Source organism: Ceratotherium simum, chromosome 12, assembly GCF_057802395.1.
Source record: "Ceratotherium simum simum isolate JZ-2026a chromosome 12, ASM5780239v1, whole genome shotgun sequence".
NCBI lineage: Eukaryota > Metazoa > Chordata > Mammalia > Perissodactyla > Rhinocerotidae > Ceratotherium > Ceratotherium simum.
In genome coordinates this window covers 58,890,350-58,916,470 of record NC_141911.1, presented here as the reverse complement: position 1 = coordinate 58,916,470, position 26,121 = coordinate 58,890,350, and the positions used below count along the sequence as shown (strand labels likewise).

General features: G+C 36.1%; 1 protein-coding gene across 10 annotated transcripts in view; it reads left to right on the top strand.

The window, feature by feature from the left end:
* The window catches only part of BLTP1 (bridge-like lipid transfer protein family member 1), a 195,274-nt gene that overhangs the window by 3,580 nt on the left and 165,573 nt on the right, over positions 1-26,121 (top strand). For 8 of the 10 annotated variants that reach the window (XM_087437664.1, XM_087437665.1, XM_004426525.3 and 5 more), the window contains 6 exons: positions 3,797-3,880; positions 4,662-4,723; positions 15,562-15,690; positions 18,033-18,149; positions 19,157-19,235; positions 20,658-20,722. In XM_087437664.1, coding sequence (XP_087293790.1) covers positions 15,594-15,690; positions 18,033-18,149; positions 19,157-19,235; positions 20,658-20,722 — 358 coding nt within the window. In that variant the 5' untranslated portion in view covers positions 3,797-3,880; positions 4,662-4,723; positions 15,562-15,593. The remainder of the gene's footprint in view (positions 1-3,796; positions 3,881-4,661; positions 4,724-15,561; positions 15,691-18,032; positions 18,150-19,156; positions 19,236-20,657; positions 20,723-26,121) is intronic. The other 2 variants (XM_014784542.2, XM_087437668.1) reach the window with 1 other exon arrangement.

Below are 26,121 nucleotides of genomic sequence, written 5' to 3'. Positions count from 1 at the left end.
TTCAGAAAGTTTGGTTTTAAATCGAATACAGAGGGGATAGCTAGAGATAGGAGTTTGAGAGAGGGTTTTTGTTTTTTAAAGGTATGAGTGATATGACTACATTTCCAATCTTTATTTGTTAAGGATAAAAAGCCATCAGAAAGAAAATTTGAAGACAGAGGAATGAGGGAGAATAATTGGTGAAGCAAGGTTACTGACCAAGCTGGAAGGGATAGAAAACAAGGATGCAGGTTAATGGTACTCTAGGTAGACCTCTGCTGAAACAGGAGGGAAGGAGATGGTGATGATTATGGATACTGATAAATTTGTGGGAGGCAGGGTAGAGGTTGTTTCACAGAGTCCTTGCTAGAGGCTCTCACTTACTGTAGAAAGAGGAAATGCTTCACTCATGTGATTGTAGCCTTCTCAGTGTGGTATTGCTGACTCCTGATCTTTTGGTAAGGAGGAGGAGAGTGGAGTAGGGGTTTAGCTTAAGATGACAGGTATCAACAATCAGGGTAGAGATACCTTGCAGATATCTCACAAAATTACCTTTCTCATACTTTGTATTAGTTATCTATTGCTGAGTAACAAATTATCCAAAAACTTAGTGGCTTAAAACATTTATTATCTCAGAATTTCTGTGGGTCGGGTATTTGGGAGTGACTAAACTGGTGCCTCTGGCTTAAGGTCTCTCATGGGGTTGCAGCAAAGATCTTGGCTGGGACTTCAGTCATCTGGAGACTCAACTGGGACTGGAGGCTTTGCTTTCATGATGGCTCATTAACATGGCTGTTGGCTGTTGGCTGGAGGGCTCAGATCCTCACCACAGGGACCTCTGAGGGCTTCTTAAGTGTCCTAACAAGGCAGCTGGCATCCCCTGGATCAGATGATCCAAGAGAGAGAGCAAGGAGGAAGCTGTGATGCCATTTTTGACCTAGTCACACACCATTGTCTCTGCAATATTCATTTAGAACTGAATCACTAAGTCCAGCTCACAGTTGGGAGGAGAATTAATTAAGCTCCGCTTCTTGAAGGGAAGTATACAAAGAAATTTTGGACATATTTTTAAGCTATCACACACCTTCTACCAATTGTCAGTTTCTTTAGGGGCAAATAAGCTCTTTAAATATATTTAGATATAGGGGCCGGCCTGGTGGCGTAGTGGTTAAGTTCATGTGCTCCGCTTTGGCTGCCTGGGGTTCAGGGGTTTGGATCCCGGGCATGGACCTACATATTGCTCGTCAAGCCACGCTGTGGCAGCTTCCCACATACAAACTAGAGGAAGATTGGCACAGATGTTAGCTCAGGGACAATCTTCCTCAAGCAAAAAGAGGGAGATTGGCAACAGATGTTAGCTTAGGGCCAATCTTCCTCACCAAAATAAATAAATAAAAAATATATAAAAATAATATCTACTATAAAAATAAAAAATATGTAGATATAGCCTTTGTGACCAGGTGTGAGAGAGGTGCAAAAGAAGTGGAGAGGTAGTTCAGTCAGATTTAGCTCGCTTTACAATTTGACCTTCTTTGCTGCTAATTAGGCTCAATAACTTGATGTGTTACCTCTTGTGGTTATTAAAAAAAAAAGTGATTGAGCCAGCTCTGGTGGTCTAGGGGTTAAGAATCGGTGCTCGTACTGCTGCGGCCCCGGTTTGTTTCCCAGTCATGGAACCAGGCAGCTCACACAGATAATTAAACCAACAACTAGGATATGAAACCATGCACTGAGGCTTTAAAAAAAAAAAGAAAAAGTGATTACTGACCTTTGATTTAATGGAGGATGCTTTTAGGAGAAAAAAATGCCATAGTGGGCAAAATACGAATTTTTTAATACCAAAATTCTAAGATTCATATATTAGCTCCTAAACTAGAATTTAGAGCTGGGAGAAGAAACTCATTTTTCATAGTGAAGACACTGAGGACTAAGAGATAATTACTGATTTCTGTGAACACAAATGATATGAGAGGCAATATAACACAGACTAAGCCACACAGTCTAGGTTCAAATCCCAGGTCGGCCATGTCTTAGCTGTGTTTGTGCTTAGCTTCTCACTGCCACGGTTTTCTCATCTGTGAAATGGGGAATTGTAGCTAGGTAGTTATTTCTGATGATACATGTAAAGTGTTTAGAGGAGTGCCTGGCACATAGCAAGCGGTGAATAAGTGTTAGCCATTGTTATGGTAGCTATGTTTTATCATTTTAATGATACCATTTATCATTTAATTGTTTTAATGAGTTAATACCATGGAATGAACATTTCAAAAAGTAAGATAACACTAACCAAAATGTTTAGAGTCTAAACATTAGACTGTTGACCTTATTGTACTTTGTCATGTTTTATGCATATGTAAAGTATGTTTCTATCCAGCTCTGTATCCATTTAAAATACTGTGTCAGACGTCACCAGTAGTTTTGTATAGGTCCTATCCCTATAAAATTCCTTGAAGCAGCCTTTTTTTGTTATTCTTACCTAAAAGTTCAATTTCAATTTTCACAATTTTCTCAGCTCATAGGAGTTGGCTATTAAATGGATCTGTTGGGCTGTCTGCATGGCAACATGCTAATAAAAGATATTTTTTTGAACTTGGTATGATGTATGATGAGAGTGTTGGTAAACACATGGTCAGTTTCTTCCTCCCTCTCTCCCACATCCAAAGACCCTGTTTTATTGGGTGGGTGGTTTGAATGTGTAATAGATGGGGTTTTCTGACTTAAGTGACTTCAGGCAGAAGAGAAGAGAGAAACATAAGGGCCAGATAGGAAAATGGAAATAATTTTATTACAAGAAACTTGGAGAATTTTACTTTGTTGATGCTAGCTTTTTAGTGTTATGCCTCTTGGTGTATTTTTAATCAAAATGGAAGTGACGTATTGAATTCTTGATTAAAATAATTGAAAGAAACTTGTAGAGTGTGTTCACCCGCCAGTACGAAAAGCAAAAACAAAACAAATCCACAACTAATCAATTTATGGGATGTAGAAGTGGGAGGATTAAACCTTTCACTCATGGGAATTTCCGTTGATCTCTTTCTATCACTGACCATATTAAGGAATATGCTGAAGATAGTAATTAGTTCTGGTGGACAATTAGAGGTGGGTAATATTTAAAAATCATGGTTTCTTCTAGATTTGAAGAGGTTGAAGTTAGCTCTTTTTACCCTATTAGATAAGTTTTCTACAGCTTTTGAAGAGATTTTTTTTTTAACTTTCTGTAGATGTTTAGGTGAACCACCATAAATTTCTGGCAATAGAAGTGAGGTTTGCTAAAAGTGTAACATTTTTGTTGGATGATATGACTTCTTAGATGTTACAGATTCTTCCATTTATAACATGAAGAACCATTTTGGTAGCATAGATTATGATATTGAAAAGTACTTTACATTTGTTTAGTTTGCTGATTTATACTATTTGAATCGTCAGTCCCTGTATCTGAATATTCCATCAGCAATAGTTGCCTGGTGACTGTGTGCTTTGATATTTGATCTGCTTCTAAGAATCATGCTCACTGGTATTTGTAGAACTATGTTATTCATACTAACTTAATACATTCTTGATTGTTATTTATGCCAACTGATTTCTTTTGGTTATAAAATTCTGGTAGTTAGTTAAATATGTGTATTTTTCTCTTATATTTTTTACGGAATGAGACACATTTTAGTCATTGTTTACTGCTATGCATTCTGTTGTTTTTTCACTTTCTCCTTTTGTTGAGCTGATTAATGGTAGTTTAGCTATCACTGTTTTAATGTGTTTCTTGTCAAGCACCGTGTTATGAGTTTTATGTTTGCTTTTGTGTTTTTAACACCTTTAGGTTCTCTTCAGGGAAGAGATGGCCATTTTACAACTTGGAAACAGGCTCAAAGAGATTCAGTAACTTGCTCAAGCTGTCTCACAGGTAAGGAAGGGATGGAGGGGATAGAGCGAGCTTTCCATTCCTAATCTGGTTTTGAAGCCTAATCTATTTCCAGGATATGAGAGGGTTTCTGTTATTTCTGATTGAATGCTATTTTACCATTTAATTCTTTTGGGCTTTAGAGTTAGTTAATAGGTGAAATTGTGGTTGTTACATTTAGAATCCTGGAATTGAAAGGGACCTAGGTAGAGAGGATTATATTACCTCGTCTGTTTGACCTAAGAGGATAGTTGTTTATTTTGTTTGTTTAAATGAACAGAATAGGACATTGTATAGTTTTGCTTTATGTACACACAGCTGTTGACCAGGACCAAAATTGTTAAGGAAACTAAGTTTGCTTTTGTTGCCCGCTATCTCCTCTTTAAGGTTTTCTCCATCTTCAGAAATCTTGGGCCTTTCGTGATATTCCTGGGTCCTGCTTATTAAAGAAAAAAGTAATCTAATGAATTAATTTACACTAATAATGCATGATAATAATTAATGGTAGCTATTATTGAGATACTCTAAAGATATCTTTACATTTTAAGAGAGAATAATGGTTAGTACTCTATTTAAAGGAATGGGTGGTAGAATTTTAGGTCTTGTATCCTGATGGGTAAAACTTTTTAGGCAGAGAGGGCTTTTCAGATCACTATATGCTCAACAGGTTATACCAACTATTTTATACATTCCAATACGATCTTAAATGTAAAAGTTTACATATTTCCTTTATGTGAGGTGTTCAATTGCATACTTCTCTATTTTGTATGTTTTATTTGTGTAGCATCATAGAGTTTGAAGGGGCATCAGAAAGTCATTTGTTTCAGAACATCTCCCTTTAGATTGGTGAGTACTCAGACTACTTGAGCCATTGTAGAAACAGTTAAGATGAATTAAACACTGTTGAAACTTCATTTAGGATAAAAATGTTGTTGTGATCTGTTTTGTGTTTTACCTTTTTTTTGGGATGTCATTATGCCATAAGAAAGATAAGCAGTACCTCCAGGCAGTTTCTTCGTGTTGGTATTTAGTGAGATCTTTGGGTCAATTACCTGGTTTCTTTTTGTTTGTTTGTTTTTTGTGAGGAAGATCAGCCCTGAGCTAACATCCATGCCAATCCTCCTCTTTTTGCTAAGGAAGACTGGCCCAGGGCTAACATCCGTGCCTGTCTTCCTCCACTTTATATGGGACGCCACCACAGCGTGGCCTGACAAGCGGTGCATTGGTGCGCGCCCGGGATCCAAACCCTGGCCACCAGCAGCACTTAACTGCTACGTCACGGGGCCGGCCCCCAATGACCTGGCTTCTTAAGGGGGATATAAATAACTTTGAAATTGGGAACCCTACAGGCATCTCAAGATAATTTCTTACGTATTTGCAGATACCAAACAGCTGAAAAGTTTTCAAGTAACTGTATATTCTGTAATAGTTGATGTAGATTGGTAAAGTTTGGCCTGTGGGTAAGCAATGCAGAAACGTGTACAGAGTGCATACTTCACAGAATGTCTGGTATACAGATGTTCAGTCTTGATGATGAGAATATGAATGTTGGTGAAGTTCAAGGGAAAGCTATAATGTTCATTTATTTCCCATCTCTTAAACCCCATGTAATTTCCTTTATAGAAAAGTAACTGTGATTAAATCTAGAGACCTTTTTTTTTTTTTTTGTGAGGAAGATCAGCCCTGAGCTAGCATCCATGCCAATCCTCCTCTTTTTGCTGAGGAAGACCAGCTCTGAGCTAACATCTATTGCCAATCCTCCTCCGTTTTTTTTTCCCCAAAAGCCCCAGTAGATAGTTGTATGTCATAGTTGCGCATCCTTCTAGTTGCTGTACGTGGGACGCGGCCTCAGCATGGCCAGAGAAGTGGTGCGTCGGTGCGCGCCTGGGATCTGAACCCCGGGCCACTAGTAGCGGCGCGCACGCACTTAACCGCTAAGCCATGGGGCCGGCCCCCAGAAACCTTTAATATAATGATCTGAAGACATGTGAACACCTTTTATACAAGGAATTGTGACTTCATGGTTGCATGAGGGATTTGAGTATGATTAAATTTTTTCTCTGATTTTTGTTACATTTGGAATGGGGTTATTAAAATGTTGAATATCCTTTCTTAAACTCAAGCAAATGAAAATCAAGTTTTCTTGAGGGAGAAAAAGATAATTTAGGAGTCTCTTTGGCCCTGAATACGTTGGGAATACTTGCTTATCTTTTGCAATAGCTCATAATTATGTACTTTTTAGAATGATGCATTTATTTCATTCATTTATGAAACAAGTATTTATTGAGAGACTACTGTGTACCAGGAACTTTGTTGGATATTACATACTCAAATAAATAGGGCAGATCCATTCTTAAAGAGTAGCTGTCTAGTAGGGGAGACAGACTTCTAAACTGATAGTTACAGTATGATGTGATAACTGCTAAGATATAGGTAGTCATTCAAACAGCCTTTATTTAGCATTTTCTGTATGTCAGATATTCTACTAAAGATTATTGTGAATATTCCAAATCTTACACTTAATACTCAGAATTTCTTAGCTGTATAGTAGAATTTTTAAGCTCAATAAGTATTTATTGAATGAATAAACAAAAAGATAGCCCTACATTATCATGCACTGTCTTACTATGTTGCTGTGAGTAATCAATATCCAATAGATACTTTCCCATGAAAGTACTAGAGTAAGCTATGGCTCTTCATAGCTAGGTCTTTTCATGTCATAGGTAATGTTATATAGACATATTCCAGTTTAAGCCTGATATAGGAAAACCTTATTTCTTCAGTCCTGTGTCAAATAGTGGGGTGATACCTGTTTTAGAGGAGCCATGTAGCCTTGGGAGAGTGCAGTGAGGTTTTCTCGAGGAGCTATGGGCAGGTGCACGGCTCGTCCAGTTCTTCCCACTCCCCTTCTCTGAGGTAATCACATATTTATTGCTGAGGTGGGGTAGTGGTGGGGGACTCTGGGGCCCTCTCATCCATATTTCCCGGCAGCTACCACCCTGGGTCCATCTTTCTGCCCGCTCTTACAAACACAAATTAAAAATTAAGCAAAATAGAAGAGGAAAAGGTAGAAGGTAGTGGGATTAGAAACAAAAAACTAGGAGTAATAAGAAAAAAGAGGAGTGAAATAGAAGAGGTTTTAAATAAATATGAACTTGACTCATGCTTTAAAAATGTATAGAAGCCATCAGATTCTCTCATCTTTCCACCGCCAAAGCTCCCTGTCGCTGGGTCCTTCCTTTCCTCTGTTCATCCTGTTCAGATAAAGGAAATGTTCCTCTTTCTGTTAAAAGCCAGTTCCTACACGTATGTATGCTCTGAATTAAAGCAAGATTTCTTAAAAAATCTTAAATGTTTTATTAAATACTGCGTGCTTTAAATTATATGGTTTCATGGTCTCTTTTAAAGCACAGGATCATTTTTCTTGTAAAGGAAAACTGTTCTCAGATTCGATAGGACTAGTAACAGATAATTAAAAAAAATAGTGCCTTAGTTTGGGTTCCCTAGAAGCAAAACCTGGATAAGGATTCAAGTGCAGGTGGTTTATTTGGGAAGTGACCATAGGAAACACTGCTAGGGGAGTGGGGAAGGAAGAAAGGAAAGGGACTGAAGCCAGTAAAGGGCATTATCCTAGCAGTTACTGCTGCGGGCATCTGGAGCTCACTACCATTGAGCTCTCACTACTCTCAAAACCGAGTAAAATATGCCTCAGAGTTATCCCAGACCAAGAGCAAGGAGGCTGCAGGTATTTATCCACCAACTTCCTGGTATCATTGACATTACTCTCTGGCATTTCTGGCTTGCCTCTAGTACAAACTGAGCATGTTCCTACAGTCAGAAAGCAGCCCTCGGTGTTCAGAATAAGCGATCTTCATGTGTAGAGGTGAATGCCAACAGTAATGGGCAAAACGTTGGTTGCCAGCAGTAAAAATTTTGTGCAGTATATTATCTACAATATGCCAGGTGCTGTTCTAAATGCTTTACATATATGAACTCATCAATTCTCACTATACAACTCTATAAGGTATTAGTGTCTTCATTTTACAGATGAAGAAATATAGCACAGAGAGTTTAGGTAACTTGCCCATGGTAACCCAGCTATAATGCTATAATGTCAGAAGGGGTATTTGAACCCAGGTGATCTAGTACAGAGTCCATCCTCTTAATCCATACAGTGGTCTACTTCTGAAACAGCACAGTCTGAAGAAGGACCTTTTGATTCTACTGTTGAGTTTTTTTTGATAACTGCCTCCTCTTTGTCCCTTCCCCCAGTCTCTTTCCTTTTAGTCTTCTTTACTTCCTTCCTTGTTTGTAGCTTACCCACCTCCCCTTTCCAGAACAGTATACGTGTTCCTCCTTCCATTCTTATACTCAAGGCTGTCAAGTCGAATAATTTTTGCTAAGGTGTTGACTGTCTTTCTGATGTTGAGATGAAAGCTTTGAGTTTGGTATTGCTTGGTATTTGCATTTTAATTTTAAAAACAGACAAGTATTTAAGAACCTTAGGAAGAAAGACTTGATGGTGGAATGACAGATGACCAAGTTGATAGTGTTGGCTTGGGAGACACCTATTCCTTGGCCATAGTTATAAGGAGAGGCCAAGAGATGTGTGCTTGGGTAAGAACAGCTCCTTTCCCACCCATCATATCCTGTCTTCCAGCCATCACTCTCCCTTTTTCTTTTTAAATTATGGAAGTGTTTGTATTCCATGCCAATTGTAAAACATTTAAACAATACCTAAGTAGCAAGTCCTGCCTCACGGATTCTTCTCCTTCACCCCAAATCTCCTCTCACCACTCTCCCTATAGGCAACCAATCATGGCTTTGCTAATATTTTCGCAGATTAAAAAAAGTATATATGTATATACACACACACCATATATATGTACAGGTATATGTAATATACATAATGGATAGTCTTTTTTTTTAGACACTTAAGTGGAATACTATACATCTTGTTTCTCAACTTGCTTTTTCCCTGCTAGTATTACATATATCCTGGACATTTCTCTGTGTCATCCTCTATAGAGCTGTCTCATTTCTTTGAAAAAGGCTGCATATTATTTCATAGTAAGAGTGTACCATAATTTAACTATTTTCCTATCAATTGACATTTTTTTCCAATTTTTCAGTATGATATATAGTACTGCAATGATTGTCCTTGAAAAAAATCTTTGTGCCTGAGTATTTCTGAGAAGTAAAGTCCTAGAACTGAAATGTCCAAGTCAAAGCATATGCATTTTTATAGTATCTGACAAATTGTTCTTCTCAAAGACGTTTACTCCTATCAGTTGTATAAGAGTGCCCATTTTTCATACTTTTGCAATCTTTCTAATTTTCACTTATGTGACTAGTGGGTGATAATTGGTGATTGTCCCCAATTGCTAGTGATATTATCTTTCTCTGTGATTGCCAGTTTATGTATTTTACTCATTTTTCTATCAGATTATTTGTATTTTTTGTATTGATTTGTAGGATGACCTTTGTATTTGAAGGACCAAAGCAAGATTTGGAATTCTATCTCTAAAAGTCTGTTGATGCAAGTATTAGATGTTAGATATTTTTATTTCCTTTATGCCAATGGCAGAGAAATAAAATAGTTTGAATAAAGTATTTGAAAAGATTTTAGGAAGAACAAAAGACCCTGAATAGCTAAAGCAGTCCTGAGAAAAAAGAACAAAGCTGGAGGTACCACACTCCCTGATTTCAAAATATACTACAAGGCTATAGTAATCAAAGCAGCATGGTACTGGCACAAAACCAGAAACAGATCAATGGAACAGAATCGAGAGCCCAGAAATAAATGCACACATCTATGGACAACTAATTTTCGACAAGGGAGCCAAGAATATACAATGGAGAAAGGAAAGTCTCTTCAATAAACGGTGTTGGGAAAACTGGATAGCCAAGTGCAAAAGAAGGAAATTAGACCCTTTTCTTACACCATACACAAAATTTAACTCAAAATGGATTAAAGACTTGAATGTAAGGCCTGAAACCATAAAACTCCTAGAAGAAAACATAGGCGCTACACTCTTCAACATTGATCTTAGCAGCACCTTTTTGAATACCATGTCTCACCAGGCAAGGGAAACAAAAGAAAAAATAAACAAATGGGACTACATCAAATTAAAAAGTTTCTGCACAGCAGAGGAAACCATCAACAAAATGAAAAGACAACCTACCAATTGGGAGAAGATATTTGCAAACCATGTATATGATAAGGGGTTGATATCCAAAGTATATAAAGATATCATACAATTCAACAATAAAGAAACAAACAACCCAATTAAAAAATGGGCAAAAGATCTGAACAGACATTTTTCCAAAGAAGATATACAGATGGCCAACAGGCGCATGAAAAGATGTTCAACATCACTAATTATTACGGAAATGCAAATCAAAACTACAATGAGATATCCCATCAGAATGGCTATAATGAACAAGACAAAAAATAATAAGTGTAGGGGCCAGCCTGGTAGCATAGTGGTTAAGTTCACAGGCTCCACCTTGGCAGCTCAGGGTTTGCAGGTTCAGATCCCAGGCTTGGACCTACACACTGCTCCTCAAGCCATGCTGTGGCGGCGTCCCACATACAAAATAGAGGAAGATTGGCACAGATGTTAGCTCAGGGCCACTCTTCTTCAAGCAAAAAGAGGAGGATTGGCAACAGGTGTTAGCTCAGGGCCAGTTTTCCTCACCAAAAAAAAAAAAAAAGTGTTGGAGAGGATGTGGAGAAAAGGGAACCCTTGTACACTGCTGGTGGGAATGTAAACTGGTGCAGCCACTATGGAAAACAGTATGGAGATTCCTCAAAAAATTAAGAATAGAATTACCATATGATCTAGCTATTCCACTTCTGGGTGTTTATCCAAAGAACATAAAAACATGAATGTGAAAAGATATTTGTACCCCTATGTTCATTGCAGCATTATTCACAATAGCCAACACTTGGAAACAGCCTAAATGCTCATCAATGGATAAATGGATAAAGAAGATGTGGTATATGTACACAACGGAATACCACTTAGCCATAAAAGAAGATGAAATCTTGCCATTTGTGACAACATGGATGGACCGTGAGCGTATTACGCTAAGCGAAATAAGTCAGATGGAGAAAGTCACATACCATATGATTTCACTCATAAGTAGAAGATGAAAACAACAACAACAAACAAACACATAGATACAGAGAATAGATTGGTGGTTACCAGAGGGGAAGTGGGGCAGGAGGAGGGCCAAAAGGTGATAGGGCACGTGTGTGAGGTGATGGATGGTAATTAGTCTTTGGGTGGTGAAGATGATGTAGTCTACACAGAAATCAAAATATAATGTTGTACATCTGAAATTTATATAGTGTTTTAAACCAATGTTACCTCAATAAAAAATAAAGAAAAAACAAATGAAAATATTTTATGGGTAATTCATTTTGAAAAGTAATGGTCTTTTTGGAAAGCTGTTTCTTAAAATGGTGGTGGTGGTGGTGTTAAATTAGGAAATTTGATAAATCTCTGGTTTGTGCTGTGTTTGATTAAACTATTTCACATTTTCATGGTTTTATTTGTTACTAAAATAATAATTGCCATGATTTATTTTCTAATGTGGACAGCAGTTTTGGAATGAATACCATGGATTTCAGGAAGAATAAAGAGAATCTAGATGAATGATGAAAATATTGAGAGAGCATGTCTTAAAACATGTAGATCAATGTTATTTTCTTATGTAATAGATAAAAATACCATTTAAAATGATATAATACTTGAAAAGAGTGCCCGTGTTCAAGGCACTGTCACTGGTGTTGTGAATACAAAGATGAATAAAATCCCTATTGGTCATAATCCATCGAGAGAGAGGCAAGGTAGATTAGGTTCAGGTTATGCATCTTTGGCAAGAGTATCACAGAAGTGAGGCTGTTCTCTTCTATTAAGAAGTGCACAATTTTGATTTATTATTGATTTTGATCTGGTATTGATGGTGTATACTTTGATCACTTAATTAACTGCCAGCTTTCTCAAAGTTCCTCTTTTCCCCTTTGTCATTAATAATTATTTTGAGGGGAGTTATTTTGAGATAATATGAGCATCCTGTTGCTCATCAAAATTTAATTATTTATATTGGTATGGACTCATAGATTCCTTTTTATTAAATGGGTTGTAATCCATTGCTATTATTTATTTTGATGCTTAAATTGTCTTACATTTTGCCAGTGGAAGCCTCTTCAAGCTGGTTTCTGTGTCCATTTGACATGTTCCCATTTTGCTTTGAACACTTCTTTCCTTTCTGGAAAAATAAGGCTCATTTTGATGTTCCCTGCCTTAGTTGTGGAATCAGCCATTTCTTCAAGGTGCCTTGTTTCCTCTTAATACGAAATGGTTTTTAGAAGCACAGTTCTCTGCTCATTTTTATTGGGGTGTTGCTACACTCAGGACCTGTTAATGAACATATGCGTATACATACATACCCATATATACATTTACAGCTATATTTATTTCTACATCCATTTATATTGAAAACCTTACCTCCAGTTCTTATCCAACACCACATATCCTCCAACAGCGAGAAACTTGGGTCCTGTTATCCTTAATATGTTTACTTACTTGATTAATCTCAGCCCCGTACCCAGCGTGGGCTATCTCCCAGGTGTCTGCCCTCCTTATCCTACTCCCACTTTAGCACACTATTCCAGATTGCCCTCCTGCATGGAAGCTTACTTATCTCTTTGGTGTCTGATGCCTTCCTCTTGGGTTCTGACATGCCGCACCAGGCAGCCTCCCTGGGCAGATGCTCATCTCTGCTCAGGCTCCCACACCTTGAGCTAGACTGCTTCTCCTGCCCCTCTCTGCCCGCCAGGGATGCCCTCTTTCTTCTACTCAGGCTCCAGTACCCTGTGCCTGACCTCTTCTTTCCAAGTATGGCCTCGTCATCCCGCTGTGGCTTTGATACCCTGAAATGTGCTGCTGTTCCACAAGCCTCTTTACCGCACAGAGAGAGACTTAATTTACCCTTATTGGGCTCTGACATCCCACTCTAGGCCCTGAGACTCCTGTCCTCTCTTCCCCCACGCAGATGCCTGCCTTACTCTGCTTCACCTTGCGGCTTTCAGACTGAACTGTTCAGGCAGGGAAGAGGAAGAGGAAACAACTAATTTGTTTTTTATTCCATCATTTGCTCCACGAAGATTATGCACTAGGTTCTTACATCAGTCTCCAGGCCTCTCCATTAAGGAATTGGTGGTGAACCACTTAAATACCGTGGCTAAGTACATAGCCCCAGTTCAGTCTGGAGTCTCTGTGTCAGTGCTGGTTGGACTCACTTCCTTTACACCAGGATGTCCACCTCTTACTTTAGCGCCTTTATTGTCGTACTTAGCCTTTACTTTTCTGCTTGCTTAAAATTTGTTCTTTTAACTATTCAGTCCTTCTCTGTTGATTTCTCTTAAAGGTTTTGCATTAACTAATAATTGGAAACATGTTGGTTATATCTGTGTGATACTGCAGCTTTCTATGTTTACAACTTGAACACCCTCTTTCTACATTCTTTTTGGCTATGGTTTCTTACAGTGGTGGGGGGGGAGTGATTTTGGATGAGGAATCTAGATCCTTTTGGTGGATAGATCACTTCCCCTTGGTTTTGATTCAAAACAGATCCTCCTTTTATGTGGAGACCTGAATGCAGGACACATCCCTCATGGAACATCCCCTAGGAGTCACTGGGTGATCTTTTCATCCTCAGTGGTGTGATGGTGATATATCTGTAAGATGGTAAAAATAAGTATATTGGAATAGTTATGGATGTTATTTTATAATATCTAAACCATTACATAATACATGAATATTTGGTTTTAGATGGTAGGTCTTTTCAGTGTTTTCTCCCTTTTAAAAATTTTATTTTTTGAGTTTAAAAAACTGAAAATGGAAGAAAGAGAAAGCTCATAATGTAAAGTTAGCCCCCAAATTTTAAGTTGCTGGTTGACGGATTTTCCAAAGCTTTGAAAAATATGAGAACATTTTTTCCAGTTTTATTGAGATATAGTTGACATATAACATTGTATTAGTTTATGACATATAACATTGTATTAGTTTAAGGTGTACAACATTATGATTTGATATATGTATGTATTGCAAAATGATTACCACAATAAGTTTAGATAACATTCATCACCTCATAGTTACAAATTTTTTTTTTCCTGTGAGAACTTTTAAGATGTACTCTTTTAGCAACTTTCAAATAAACAGTACAGTATTGTTAACTATAGTCACATGCTGTACGTTACATCCCCTGAAGTTATTTATCTTATAACTGGAAGTTTGTACCTTTTGACTACCTTCTCTCATTTTCCCCACCCCCTGCCTCTAGCCACCACCAATCTGTTCAGTATGAGAACATTTTTTGCTCACTTTCTAAACCATAGAAGGGTTATTGAGAAATGAAAACATTAAAAAATTTTCTTTGGCTATTTTGCCCTTAGGTTTTCTTATCGCTATGAATAATAAACCTTTTGTTATTGACCTCTTCATTTTTTTAGAAGAGATATTTAATTTGCGTCTAAATTATACTCGAATAATTTCAACAGTGTAGAAATATGAAACATTGTAATCTGTTGTAGATTGTATCTGGCAATGTTGTCTCACCCAATTTTTAAACTTGTTTGTGATCTCTGAAGATAGGATTTGTGATAAGTAAACAGAAAACATATTTAAGAAGTTGACAAGTCAGTTATACTGAATTTCAAGTAGAAAGTTGTCCTCACATATTCTTTCTGTTTTATAATATGTTTTTCTAGTTTTCCCTAAAAATCATCTATGCTATTTGGTCTGAAAAGATCATTAAACTGTGTAGCTCTCTGTGAGTAAGTCTAGCTTTTTTTTCCTTTTTCTGATTTATCATAACATAATTTTGTTGTAGGTAGGTTGGGTTAGTCATGTTAATACTGTATTATCAGAGTGGATAGTTTTCTTGATTCTTAGATCATAAAATAAGAACTTTTATTCCTCACTTTTTACTCATTCTGAGTACATGTGAATATTCATACTCATCCCTCTAACATGTGCGTGCATGCACACAGACACACATACATATATATATATATTCCTCACATGTCTGGTCACAATTTGACAGTATATTGTAATTTATCCTGAGCGTCTGATAGCAGGAGACCTGCTTACAGTCCAAACTCTACCCAGAGTGAATCTGAACTAGGAGGATTGTTTCTCCATGGAATAATGGGGAATACACAGCTGATGGAGGTTAAGAAGGATTAATATAACTTAATATGTAAATATAATATTAACTGGCAGGTTTTGTGACAAGTCTAGATGAATTTGTCTAATGTAGATGATTAATACTTACTCCCTTCTCGTTGAGGTAAATATCTTTGATTAGATTTAAGAATAATCGTGTCCTTCTTATTTTGATCCGGAGTATAGTAACTGAACCTGAGTCTCTGTTCATACTTAGAATGGTGAAATCAGGGCATTAAAAATGATACGTTGTCTTATATTTTATATAGAAATGTGGACAGTTTGTTGTTGTTTGTTTTATTTTTGTGTTCTTATCATTGAAGGAACCAGAATGTGATTTAATAAACTTTCACATTTATTAAATTTACCTTTTTTCCCCTTACATGATTTCCCTTGCAGTTTAACAAATCTCTGATTCTAAATTTAACCTTTGAACTCTTTTAGCCTTTAGATGCTATTCTGGAAGAACTTCAGTAATGGATCAAAGGAAGAATGAGAGTATTGTTCCTAGTATCACTCAATTAGAAGATTTTCTTACAGAACACAATTCCAATGTTGTTTGGCTCCTTGTTGGTAAGTAGAATGTATTTTCTTGTACTTTATTGTTTTTTATGTAGGGGTTAACAACTGCCAGATTTTAAGCAGTGGTTGACTGAAGTTGGAATGCTTACAGTACCATTTATTTTTTGGAAAGAAGGTTTTAATATTTGTTTGTATGAAACTGCTTTGGAAGGCTCTTTTTCTTAGACTGCCTCATTGTCTGACTTCGAGGAGGTGAGACAAGAAGAAAGACATTGCTCTTAGGTTATCTCTCCTGTTTCATGTCCACTCCTCCACCCCCTATCCCAACACACACACACACAAACACTTTTATTTGTTTTATTATAAAAGTGATAAATCCTCATGGTAAAGATGTTTTTGCCTAATTAGTCTTCTCATCTTTTCCTCACTCCTTATGCACTTGGCCAGTAGGCTTTGCCAATAGTAGTTTTTCTGTTTAATATTCCACAAGTTTTTTAGGTATATACAAATAATACAAAACAGTGTCTAATTAAATGGCAGAGAGAGGAAATATGAGTGAATGAATGAATATGAACAAATGAGAGAGAGCAATACAAAAATAATATCAAGGAGGGAGATGTTACTGTAGGCTATTATTGCCTAGGAAGTTTTGGTGGAAGAACAGTATTTGATTTGAATTTGGGCATAGGAATTAGAAAGGTATAGTGAGGAAAACAGAGAGGGTAAGATGGGATAAGAGGAAAGGAGGGTAATGATATTTATTGAGCATCTTCTATGTGCCACACACCACGGGCATTTTGCGTATGTTGTCTCACTTAATGCTCAGAGAAAACTTATGAAGGTAGGTGTTCTCTTCCTTTTAACATGTTGGGGAATTGAGGCCCATAAGGATTAAATAATTTACACAGGTTTCACAGCTGTTGTTTTCTGACTGCATGCTTATGCTTCTTTCATGACACCACAGGATGTGTGGTAGAGGTGAAGTATATATAAAAGGAATTATGATGATTTCATGATTTGTAAGTAGGGTTGGATTATCATTTAAACTTTGAGTTCTATTTTTTTCTGATTTATGAAAGTGAACTACTGTAAATAATCACTAATGAAAACCAAAAAAAAAGTAAAATGAAATGCAAAACATTAGTATGAAATAGAACTTCATAAAAGCAGCATTGAAAATTACCTTTTGTTTAATTAAGGGCAGGATTCTTCCTTATTTCCTGTCTGTCCCCTCTCCTGTCACCTAGGACGTTCTCTGGTGTTTTTCTGTTGTATACAACTCCGTTTTTTAAGGAAAGTACAACAGCAATAGCCAGAAAAACACTGAGCGATTGTTTAATTTACTAGTGGTCTTATGATATTGAAGGGGGTGTGGGGGGACAAGATACAATGTAAATGCCGCGGTTCCTATGTTGTTTAATACTAGAGGCATACTTTGTCAGCAAATACCTCTTGCCATTCTGAAGGGCCAATAAGAACCTGCTGTTGACACAGTGATTTACGGTAAAGATTAATAGAAAATGACTTTAAACCTAAAACATAATGACATATCATCAAAATAACTTTTCAAAAGAATTGTTCTAGAAATAATTTTCATGGCCAAATTATAGCACTTGCTACATGAAGATATTCCCATCAATCTAAGCTACCCTGAGAAATGTTGTAGTTTGACTCTCAGTGACTGCTTTGTTTTATCTATATTAAATAATTTTTTTAATAAGTGATGCTGTTAAAAGTTTACACATGTTAAATTGCTTTACATTACTTTTTCCTGATCTAGAAAATAGTTATACTTTTAAAATGACCTATTTAATGAAGATATGCCTTTAAGTAGGCTAAAATTTCCACTTCTTTCCATTACTTTTTTAAAAGCGGAGACTGTTGATTTAAAAAAATAATAACTTTTCTCTGATTTAGAAAATCTTCAGTTTTCTTTCTTTTTAAGTGACTATAACCTTTAGGAAATTGCTTGGGAATAAGCTTTTAGCCTAATAAAGGTAGATGTTTTTCAGAATATTCAGAAATATGGGCTTTCTTTTTCCAAAACATCTTTACTTATATTTAATAATTAAAACGATACAAAGCAGTGAAAAAGGAAACAGAAAAAAAGGAAAGTAGATGTACTTGAAACATTGCTTTAATTGATCTAATTAGAATCTGTGCTTTTCTGACTAATTGCTAGAGAGAATGAGGCACGTTGGATAAAGTAGAATCAACTTCTGGTTTAAAAAATTCAGGTGTTAAATTGTAAGAGGACATACTACTATATGGAAGTAAGTCCTATCATTCTGAATGTGATAAATTATCTTTTACTAACAAATTTTTATTACGATATTAAGGTGATTGAAAGGAAACATATAGTTAGATCCTTTTGCATTTTTTTCTTCCGACAGCTACCATTTTGTCCTGTGGATGGATTATTTATCTCACATATTATAATTCACGGAATGTTGGTCTTATTTTAACACTAGTTCTTAACAGATTATACAAGCATGGCTATATCCATATTGGTAAGTTTGAGTAACATTGAATTTTTTTCTTCTGTGTAATCTTGAGATGTATATTATAAATTTATATTTTGTAAACAGATAGTAGCTTTAGAAATTTACCTTTGTTTCATGAAGGTTAAACTAAGCTAACTAGAATTTCTCACACAACACTCTATAACTAGAGTTGAACTACCACTTGGTGATGTCCTTTACCTCATTCTTATTAAAGTGTTTCTGTAGTAACTTTTTGACTTTTTTTTAATAAAAGATGCTCATTAAAATAATTTGAATAATCTAGACACATATAAAATATGGAAATAAAAATTTCTTAAGATTCCAGTGTCCAAAGAAAATTTCTGATGCTTGATGAAGTTTTTGAGGTTTTTTCTTTTTGAGTAACTGATACCTAAAAAATCTGTAAGTTGGAATGATCTTGTGTATTTCATTTTGTGGCCTGCTTTATTAGTTTAGTTTCTGATTTCTTGTAAGTAGGAAGTTTGCAGATAGATAGATAGGATGGTGTATGTGCTTTGGAAGGCCCTAAACCAGTGGGAAAACGGGGTCAAGGGTCACTGAGTAGAACCGTTCTAACCTTCCTTAGAGTTGAGTACCTCTTAGTGGACATAAATAAAACTTCTCTCAAACGTAAGTAGTCTTCTGTTAATTTGAGGCAATGACTGGTTCCTGGAATCACCCAAATTAATGGAGAAAAATGGTGGTCATTGCTTTGGGTTTATTTAATGGCTGTGTATAATTAAGGGAATTATCTACATGAAGCAGCTTTTTTAACTGATGTCCTCATATGGTTATTTAGTAGCTTAGTCCATAGTGATGATACTTATGGCACTTGTTATATTTGAGGAAAGAATGACAGAAAACTGGTAAGGCTGTAAGGATATCAGGATGGGAGTAAGGAGAGAACATTTAATTATTGAATAAATTGAATGCTAAGATTATTTTAAGCTTTAAGGGCTCTACTGTCTATCCAAACAATTACATTAATTGCTGTTGTTTTTTTCTTACCACAGGCTCCTTTTCTTTCTCTGTTCTTTCTGGAAAAGTCATGGTTCGTGAAATCTATTACATTACAGAAGACATGTCTATTAGGTAAAAAAAAAAAATAGCAAATAAAAAAGAACCCATCTTAAACAAGCTTGAAATATTGTAAAAATTTTTCTGATTATGATACTTATTTAACATGACTTGCTTTTTCATATAAAAAAGCTGCTTTTTCAAATAAAACCGTTAATCAAAAATTATTGTTTTCAGTAAATTGTACTTGTTGAATTGATATTTTTAAAGGTTTCTATTAGTGGGTTAATTTAGCTAAGGTTTAGACTAGTGAAAAGTTTATTGAATAGCAGCTTATAGAAATGAATAATCTCATTTCATCCCTAGAAGAAAAAAAAATGAGACATTAAATTACCTGATCGTTTTTTTGGTAGAATTCATGTGGTCATTTGTTATACAAAACAACGATCAGAGATGTTGATAACTCTCATCTATTAGCTCCTTATTATAAGTAATAAGTTTTTAGAATTGTTTAGCGTCTGTTAGCAGCTCTAATTTTACTTTAAGAAAGAAACACAAATCTGAATATAATAGGAACTGGTAATTTGTATGTTTGGTATATTCTCTCTTCTATAAGCCTTGAAAGAAAAGCTCACTCAATTTTTGTGATTTTTTTTCTTAAAATGTGTTACTTAGGACTTGAAAGTTTTGAATTAGTTGAGAGGTGCTTGGGTTTGGCGACACTCATACATCACTTAAAATAGTAGAGGCAACTTCTTTGTGAGTCTAAAATTATTTCCAAATTAAAAGTAAAAAGTTAAGAGGCTATAAGTTTATCCTTTTGGAGTATATGAGGTGATATGTCATTAGACAAGTGAAGGAATATCTTTAAACTTTTTTCCCCTTAGAGTGACAAGATTTGGCTTTTTGTTTATATAATTTTAACATCGTTTAAAAAATATGATTTAAAAAAGGAAAAGTTGGGGCCGGCCCAGTGGCATAGGGGTTAAGTGTGTGCACTCCGCCGCGGCGGCCTGGCGTTCGGATCCCCACCACGCACCCACGCACTGCTTGGCAAGCCATGCTGTGGCGGCATCCTGCATAAAGTGGAGGAAGGTGGGCATGGATGTTAGCCCAGGGCCAATCTTCCTCAGCAAAAAGAGGAGGATTGGCGACAGATGGTAGGTCAGGGCTAATCTTCCTCACACAGACAAAAAAATAAAAATAAAAAACAAATAAAAAAGGAAAAGTTTTTCTGTTAGCATTTCATTTTCCTGTTAAATGTAATCTGATATTACATTTTACCTAAATAGAAGAAACTAATTTAGAGCTATGCAAATTCTCTTTTCCTTTTTTAACTGGAAGATGATGAAACATTTAGGTATGCTAATGTTCTTTTGAGAATTTTCTGTATTTCCTTATTCATTATCCATTGCTTGCCCTCTATAATAATGAGTTAAGAAATGAGTTAAGTAAATTGTTACTTAAGTTTTCATTTTTGTCATTTATCTTGCATAGAATTCAAGATGGATTTATAATTTTTCGGTGGTGGAAAATGTATAACCCAAAGCAGAAGCAACATGGTGAGTTTTCGTTTTTTCATGTGTTTGAAATCTTCAGTCATGTAATAAGAGTTTTCATTTATGGATATTGAAACGTTTCACATTTTATAATAGATAAGAATATTTTAAAAGCTTTGGAGTTTACAAAACTCTGATTTTATCACTCTGGCTGAAAATCCTTTAGCTTTTCTCTTGCATGGTTAAATATAGTTACTTGAGCCTATTATTTATTCTAGGTTATCCTCAATATGACCGTTACCCACATTTGTAGCCTTCCTCCTCTCACATCGGACCTAACCCTGCACTGTGGTTAAAATGGCCTTCTCAGCACCTTTGAATCATTCTGCTAAGACGCTTTTCTTACTTTTCAGCCTGTATGCCTTTATTCATACTTCTACCTGACACTACTACTAATTCTCATTTATCTATTATGGTAAGGATGAGAGGAAAAGAAGAAATGCAGGCTCTAGAGTATCTTCTGGTTCTGCTTTTTATCATCCCAATTTTATCATCTCAGAATTTTCTCCTCAGGTCTTCATTTCATGACTATAGGGTCTCCTGTCTGTGCCCCTAACCCTCCTACTCTACATTAACCAAACCAGTGGCTTCAAGGAGAGTAGACCTTGTCTTTAGTTTCTGAAATAGTGTTTCTCAAACTTTTTGATCTCAGGAACTTTTTAAATTCTTCTAAATTATTGAGGACCCCAAAGAGCTTTTATTTATATTAAGTTATGTTTATTTATATTTACTGCTTTCAAAATTAAGCCTGATAATTATAGAAATATTTTTTATATCATTAAAAGTATCTATCATAAATCCATTACATATTAAAATAAATAACATACTTTATGAAAAATAACTTTTCAAAAGCAAAAAAAAATTACTGAGAAGAGTGCCATTATTTCATGTTTTGCAAATATTTTAAATGTCTGGCTTAATGGAAGATAATTGGATTCTCACCTCTGCTGTATTCAGTCTGTTGTACCATACATCATGTATCCTTAAAAAAATCCTACACCGTCCTCTCATGGGAGAATGACAGAAAAAGTCAAACATCTTAGTATAATAATACTATCAAAATAGTTTTGACCTTGCGTTCCCCCAGGGAGGGTCTTGGGATTCCCCCTAAAGGTCCTTGGACCATACTTGGATAACTGCTGTTCTAAAAGATTTTGGTTGGGGGCCTGGGAGTGTAGGGTCAGAAGAAGATGAAACACCTCCACCTTTTCTTAGCTGTCAGGACCATCTGTGTTTCTGGCACCCCATACTGAGATTCTGAAATGATGGCTAGGTTCTATATAACTTTGGAACTTTCCAGTTACATGTTGGCTTTTTTTTTTTTTTGTAGGTCTTAGGAATCTTACCATCATGTATAACTTGGTTTCTATGGGAAAATAGATTTAAAGTTCCAAAAGTTTTAAGACTTATCACGAGTTTGCTCTAGCCTAAATTACTTTAAATTTCACTGTTACTTCACTGTTGTTTAGTCTTCTTTCATCTTACTATCATTCTCTTGTGCCCAGATGGTCTTCTCCCTCTTAAATAATACATAAGGTACTCTACCTTGAAAAGGCTGGCATAAATGAGTTAGAATTTGGCGTCTGAAGAGTTAATGAAATCAGAACGATTAGAAAGAATAATGGGCAGATTTCATGTCTGGAAAAAGTTTCCTAAAACTTAGAGTTGTTTGTTAGATAGTTTTGAACAGAGGCTAAATGACTTCATATGATAAAAGTACACTGTGGGAGTTTGGGATAGGCCTGTTGCAGTCTCATCTGTGATGTAGAATGGCTGTGTGTTATTAACAGTCTGTAATCTGTGATTTTAGAATATCAGTTGTTAAACCAGCCTTTTTATCTCTTTTCTTAGCAATTGCTATAAGCATTCTCACAGGAAATAAATATTCTTTAGGTAGTCATTATGTTGGTGCATTGGGAATCTTAAGTTTTGACTTTTTTTTCTTTTTTTTTTTGTGAGGAAGATTTGCCCTGAGCTAACTTCCAATGCCAATCCTCCTCTTTTTGCTGAGGAAGATTGGCCCTGGGCCAACATCTGTGCCCATCTTTCTCTACTTCCCACACTTAACTGCTATGCCACTGGGCCGGACCCTAAGTTTTGACTTTTGAGGAAATATGAACAAATTCAAAAATTTGAGTCACTTTTCTATACTGTTATCCATGTTAAATTTTGGGAAGAGAATATTCTTAATAACTTTTTATATTTTATTAGGCTATAAGCCTTAAAGGTGGCATTTACGTAAAGATATCTTACTTATACTTCAGAGATGGTTTGAAGCTCATTCCTAAGCTCCATTCTTTTGAGTTCAGTCCCAACTTTTGACACACTCACTGAACTCGGAGCAAGTCCAGTATTTCTGCCTCTGATTTAGTTTGTAAAGTCCATCTGGTTTGTCTCTTAGAGATAGATTTACTTTAGGAGCATATTTTTCCCTTGCATGTCACATTTCTGGTAGTCTTCCAATCTATATATTAGATGATTTGCTGTTTTGACTTCGTCTTTTTTTCCCCACATGTTTAGTTAACATAAGCTTTATTGTTAACAAGGTGGTAGTGGAGCTGAAACAAAAGTTCTCTTTGTTTAGCTGGTTTGTGATATAAAAAATTACGTTTTTGTATATTTGTATATTTATATTAGAAATTTTATTCTGAATTTTTTTCCATCTTGTAAGATATTCATGTGTACTGATAAAGCTATAGGGAGATGGTGGGTTGAGGATGCTCATTTGACCTAAGACCACTCCCATCCCATACTCTTTACCCCAGGATTCCAAGGAACACAGTTTGGAAAGAACCAGTTTTCTCAAAATTTCTTATCAATTTGGAAACAGCTAATGTTCTCAAAATCCCTCATTTTGCAGCTAAAAAAACAGAAATTCCTGTGATTGTAACTGGTAAAGCCCGAATAAAAACCCAGGTCTGCTTACATATTCTATTGCTCCTTATATTATAAAACAGACTTGTCAAATGTGGCCCAAGTAAGTTCTTGGAAATTCTTATCTATGAACCCTGATCACAGCTTATGGGAGGAATGAAGACATTTGTGGTATCTAGAGGCAACCGCAAGTTTTAAAGCTAAGCCTAATGAGACTGCCCGCTTCAGAATTTTCTTAGACACAAGGAATATTGTCCTAAATTGTTTATAGCTTTTTTTGAAGAAAATAATTATTTTATCATGAAATATCACATCTCCTTAAAGTGGATTGCTTTTCACCAAAATACATGGATGATGAGGTCAAGAGTAACTGACCCAAGTCCTTCATGAAATAGGTAGCTTTTGGTAAAAATCTTTACCTTATTTAACAGATATTTATTTTGCATTCACTTTACTGATCATTGTGTTAAGCTGGAGGGGGGATTTAGAAAAAAAAGAAAGAGTAAATGGGTGTTACTTGAATCTATTTGAGGGAGTACATGCTTATAAACAATTATAATTAAAGGAGAAAGGGAGCAATGTGTGTGTCTTGAGGAAAAATACTGAGAACCATCCTCAAAATTACCAGCTTTGGTATGGACCACTTAGTGTGGTCCCAGGCAGAATCGTGGTTTGATGATGTTTAAAGTTCTGCCCATTTGTCAGGAGGCAGAATGGTAGATGGAGGACTGTTGTGCAAGTCCCATCTCTTAAGCAGTGTGCATGATGAGGGCAGTGAGTAGGATTATGTCAGGCAGAGGTGGAGTGGAAGGGAGGGTAGCTCAGGTGGAATAACATGTTTGACCAGTGGCACTGAGGTTGGAAAACAGATGTGTTTAGGAATTAAGGAATAACTCAATTTGGGGGTAAATGTAAGGTAAAGGAAGAACAGAGGATAATTTGGAAGCTGCGTTATGGAGGATATTGAACACCCGGCAGCCACCACCATTAAAGGTTTTTGGGTAGAGGAGTGACATGAACTTAGCTCATTTCAAAGGATGTGGCAAGATGTAATTACTCCTTCAGATTCATACACCCCGGAGTAATAGGGCTCAAAGCTCAATAGCTCAAATATTGGCCCTTCCTTGACAGGCCCTCCCATCATTTCTTTGTGTCTTGAATTCTTTTTGTCACTCTTAATGTTAACATATTTCTACGTCTCTGCTCTCTCTCTGTAATTGTGCATAATGTAGAACAGAAATATTATCATAATTTTTGCATATCTTATGTTCTTCTTAATATTTAAACATCTTTAAATTATTTTGTCTTGGTTGTTCTTTTTCATTTTTTTGTGTACCAGTGGTTTGCAATAGAAAAAAGATTTTTTTTTTTTTTGTGAGCAAGGTCCACCCTGAGCTAACATCTAACAATCCTCCTCTTTCTGCTGAGGAAGACTGGCCCTGGGCTAATGTCCGTGCCCATCTTCCTCCACTTTATATGGGACACCACCACAGCATGACTTGACAAGCGGTGCGTCAGTGCGCACCCGGGATCCGAACCCTGGGCCACCGCAGCGCAGCGCACGCACTTAACCACTGTGCCACCGGGCCAGCCCCGAGAAAAGATTCTATACCTCATTTATAGTGACTTTAAAAATTGATGGACTTTATCAGTTATCACTTTTGCAATTCTAATTATTTGCTCATAGTTTTACCTAGATTTTAACATTTAAATCTCTGTGCTCATCAAGAGGAGCACGGCTTTGGTGAATGGTCAAAGAAGTTTCTCTTGTACTTTTAAAAGAAATTCTTTGTTATAAAGGATGACATTCTTAACAACATGTTCACAGTCACACCCTTCCAAGGTAAAGACACAATGCCAAATAGCATGCAGGAATAAGCGGTTTGGTCTAAATACATTATTAATCTAGCATGATTCAGGGACAAAATTTAGAATGCAGTGCATAGAGGAGTGAGAATAGCCTGCAAACTAAGTTTTTGATAAAAAAAGTTGGATAATATTATTGAATATATATTAAAAAGTGGATTATATTCACTAGCAGGACCTTACAGTCTAGAAATTATTTCTTGCTGATTAAGGGCAGATCCTTGTGTTTTGACAGTTAAACAAGCAGGAAGTAGTGATGGTTGACATTTCTTGGTGGAAAATTTAGAAGCCTAACTGGGGCGTGTGCCTGAATAGAGAGATGGCCACTAGCCATCCAAGGAGATAGGCTGTGGGTCTGTGGGTAAGGCCGAGATTTCATTAGGAAGTTAAGAACTCCTCTATTAAGAGAAAAGAGGGATGTTCTAGTGCTGAAAATTCTATGCTGTAGAACTTGGTTGGGATAATTTAAGCCAGGAGCAGATTTAAAATTGTCAGTTATCCAGTTTAACCCTTAAAAAAAAAGAAAACAGAACACATCTAATTTGTTTACCATAGAATTGTTGTAAAATATTCCCTAGGTTGTGAATTAGTGATCTATTATAGATGGCTCTTGGCTAAAGGCCAGTTAATGAGGCTATAGGTCAAAAATCTTTATTTTATTT